Source organism: Otolemur garnettii, unplaced genomic scaffold, assembly GCF_000181295.1.
Source record: "Otolemur garnettii isolate 467f Iridium unplaced genomic scaffold, OtoGar3 scaffold00023, whole genome shotgun sequence".
Classification (NCBI taxonomy): Eukaryota; Metazoa; Chordata; class Mammalia; order Primates; family Galagidae; genus Otolemur; species Otolemur garnettii.
Window position 1 is genome coordinate 7847851 of NW_003852418.1, and position 4185 is coordinate 7852035.

General features: G+C 45.9%; 1 protein-coding gene across 1 annotated transcript in view; it reads right to left on the reverse strand.

Moving 5' to 3' along the window:
- Positions 1-285: 285 nt before the first annotated feature.
- The window catches only part of WFDC3 (WAP four-disulfide core domain 3), a 10037-nt gene continuing 6137 nt past the window's right edge, over positions 286-4185 (reverse strand). Inside the window, exons 4-6 of the mRNA XM_012803811.1 lie at positions 2207-2344; positions 900-1085; positions 286-302 (exon numbers count right to left, since the gene is read on the reverse strand). Of these exons, the coding sequence (XP_012659265.1) occupies positions 286-302; positions 900-1085; positions 2207-2344 (341 nt within the window). The remainder of the gene's footprint in view (positions 303-899; positions 1086-2206; positions 2345-4185) is intronic.

A 4185-nucleotide genomic window follows, 5' to 3' on the forward strand; every position in this document is an offset into this window, starting at 1 on the left:
AAATTCTACTGTCATACTCAGACACCCTAGTACCCCTTTGTGATCTGAGTCCTCAAACAGCATGGACCAGAGGGTCAGCACCAGCCTTTATTGGAGAAGAGAAGCACCACACACCCACTGCCCAATCCCAGAGCTGTCCTATGCTCTAAGCAGTGGCAGGAGGAGAAACAGAGCAGGAAGGGCCATGAGTGCTCCTGGGAGTGTCACAGCCCCAGCATAACACCCTCTCTTGGTCACTAAGACAAGCCCCCTGGCGTTACCAAAGATGCTCCGGACAAATCACATCTAGGGCACTGGGTTCTCTGCAAGCAGAAGAAATGTCAAGTCAGCTGTGCTCTCCTTCCTTCAGCTACTCAACTTGTTTTCTTTCCCCTCCACCCTACAGAAGCTTGTATATTGCTCTCAAAAGTCTTAAATGGCTCCCTTCTCCCTAGATAATTCTATCCAACAGGCATCAGAGATTCTCATTCAGTTGTCATCCTTATACCTCCTTCGATTAAAAAAAAAAAAAAACAGGAGGTATGTCTGTTCCTTTATCCACCTTCCTCTGACCTTCCACACCTCAAACATGTCACATACATTCCCACCCTCTGTGCCCTTGCTAACAATCACCAGATTACCTGTCTGGAATGTTCTCTGTGCTATCCTCACTTTGACAATCTGCCTAATTTAGGGGCTAGATCAAATCCCATCTCTCCCAGACTTCCCAGGGAACCGCACCCACTGTAAACTTCTTTAAGCCCATCCTGTTTGTATGAGGGTTCTGCTCTGTGATGTAGGATCCTTCTCTCCAACTAGATGCCTGTTAACCTTCAAAAGCCCCTTTCCCAGCATCTAAGCCAGTGCTTTGCACATAACAGGTAAGTCTATCATTGTTGATAACAATGGACTATACTCACCTAAACCAGAATCAGAACTGGTGGTCCAGTTGGGGTGCGATATAATTTTGAGCTGCTGGACTGGCGGGACACAGAAACGGCTACAGCCTGACTTACAACACTTTTCCCCAGCTGGGCAGTTCTTATCCAGAACGCAGCTGGTAATGCACATGCCAACCAGAATAGTTGGACAGTGACCATCCCGCCCTGCAGGTATAGAGAGAGGGTGTCAACCCCACCGTTTCCAAGTTCTCATCTACAGTAGAACTTAGACACAGACGCTCCAGGTGAATCAACCCCTGACCCTAACTAGGCATCATTAGCCAAACTAGGGGGAAACCATGAAGCTGGAGGAGCTAAGAATCTGTAGGGATCAAAGAGACCTCTAAGGCAAGAGTTCTCAGTGTCCAAAAGGAGTTCACTCAGGTAACTCAGGGGTTAACAGCCCTGCAAGTTGGAGGTGGGGCTGGGTGTTGTACAGAATGGGCAAGGGTCCCAGACCACCACCCTCGCCCACTGTGCTTAAGCTTCATAGAGTCACTTCCTCAGGGAGGCCTTCTCTGCCACCGTGCATGAGGTTGGGTGCCTGAGCTTTGTGCGCCTGTGGACCCTGTATGCCTCCTCATCCAACTTTGTCATAATTCATCATTTAATTGTCTATCTCCTCTAACAGGCTAAAGTTACATAAAGACAGGAGTATGTACCCAGCACCTTGAGCATTGCCTTGAAATCTAAATGGGGACTAAGACAACATCTGGGTCAATAATTCTTCAATGGAGTTCCATAGAGCCTGGCACAAAATGAATGCTCAAAAATATTTTGTTTTGTTTTTTTAATTGAAGAAACAAGAGAATCAGAACAGAAATGCTGTTATCTGTTATATGTATGTTGCTTCCAACTAAGATTTCATTTAGGGTAAGGAGGAAGCATTGGGTAAAAAACTAGATCTGAAAACTAGTGATCTTGGGCAACTCCTTCATTTTACAGATGAAGAAACTTGTCCTCAAAAAGAAAGATTTGTTTATTCAAGATCACAGAGCAAATCTGCAGCAAAATCAAGACTAGAAGCCACACTGCCTGCCGCCCAGCCTAGGGGTTTCTCACACTGCCCCCCACTTCCCGCTGCCCACTTCTTTTAATGCCAACATGGGCTCCTTGGCCCTGCTGGGAGGCTGTTGCTTGGGTTGAGGAATTAGAGAAACAGGAAGAATGAGAATTCTGGCTCCTCCCAGGAAGGGAAAGAGAAGGCCTCCATAGGTAGCTCCCATCCAAATCCACTCTGGGACTCAGAAGTACTCAAAGATTTCATCCCCCAAGAGCAAACATACCTCCCTGAATGTCTCCACGGCAGACGTGGCCACAGCCGGTGCTGCAGCATTTATGCCCCAGGGGACAGGACGTGTCCCCATCACACAGCTTCTGACATGGAAGGGGGTCAGCAGGACATTTACCATAAAACTCTGCCATAGAATCAAAGCATTAGAGCCCAGAAGTGCTCCAGAGTATGAAACACACCTTTCACTGTGTCCCATGCATATGTAAGTACATACATTTTTAAGTATGTATTTATGTGTATCATGTACATGCAATGCGCCCAAATACGTTCTATTTCTCTTTTCCTAATGCTAAATTGATTGTGGCAAACACACAAATTGCCAACTCCATATTCATTCTGTCTTCTTTCTTTTTATGGTGAACATTTACAGTAGCAGCCCCCAGTGAACTACACCTCCGGGATTCATGCCCTTGGGTAGTTAGTTCCTTTCCATACTGACTCTGGATTTGGCCACATGACTAACTTTGACTGGTTTTACTTCCATTGCTTAGATGAGCACTGTCTAATAGAAATGCAATGCAAGCCACATATGATTTCCTAATAGCTATTTCATTGGTGACCAGTGAGATTTCATAACAGCCACAAATACTCACTGACCACAATGCCTACCTAGAACTCCTGAGCCTTGCAAATGTGCTGTGTCTATCTAGCTCACATTGTAAACCTGGGTTGCTAATAACCAGCGGGTTGGTGTGGAGTGCAGTTAACTCAGGGAGGCCGGCTTCAGGACTCACTCATCACTCATAGATGATCTGAAAATGTCAAGTTACATTTATGTGATTGTTATGTAGGAATGATAGGACAATTGGGGATTAAGCATATTGAAAAGCGCTATCTTTTGTTGTTGTTGTTTTTTGTTTTTTTTTTTTTTGAGACAGAGCCTTAAGCTGTGCCCCTGGGTAGAGTACTGTGGCATCACAGCTCACAGCAACCTCCAACTCCTGGGCTCAAGTGAGTCTCCTGCCTCAGCCTCCTGAGTAGCTGGGACCACAGGTGCCTGCCACAACACCCGGCTATTTTTTGGTTGCAGCCATCACTGTTGTTTGGTGGGCCCGGGCTGGATTCGAATCCGCCACCTTAGGTGTATGTGGCTGGAGCCTTAGCCACTTGAGCCACAGGCACTATCTTGAAGATAAATCTTGACTCCTTGGAGAAACTAAGGTGACCTTGGTAGAGAGTGAAAGGAATCACATGTAAAATTCTTTGAATAGAAATGTGTGGACTTTAACTAATTTTTACCTAATTTACATATAATTTGTTGAACTCTGTTTTGTGTGTTTTTAAAAATTTTGTAAAGTCTTTACATTGTGAAGAAAAGGAAAGAAGGAAAAACAAAATAGCTTCATCCCTGTTAGTATCATGGAGCCACCATACCAGCCCTGGCCCTACTTCAGGACTTCTTGTTATGTGAGAAAAACAAACCCTCATATAGTAAACTTCCCGTTGTGCTCAGCCAGACACATTCCCTTTTTTTTTTTTTTTAACTTTGTCCCCCTCAGTAGAGTGCTGTGGCATCCCAGTTCACAGCAACCTCCAGCTCTTGGGCTTAGGCGATTCTCTTGCCTCAGCCTCCCGAGTAGCTGGGACTACAGGCGCCCACCACAATGCTCAGCTATTTTTTGTTGCAGTTTGGCCAGGGCTGGGTTTGAACCCGCCACCCTCGGTATATGGGGCTGGCGCCCTACCCACTGAGCCACAGGCACCGCCCAAGACACATTCCTAATGTGCCCCTTCATCGGCCTTATGAAGATAATGAAACTCAAAAGAGAGAAGGATCTTGCCCACAACTACAGAGTAAGTTGGGCCAAAGCAGGACAAAACTCAGCCTCTTGGTTTGTAATAAAGTAGTCTTTCTGCTACATCATCCTTAAAACATGTAGGCAGCTGGCCAGGTCCACAGGGGCAGGCACACCCAAAGAAGGCCACATCTAAACCAAACCAACTCACCATGACTCATTTGTCTCCGTGTTT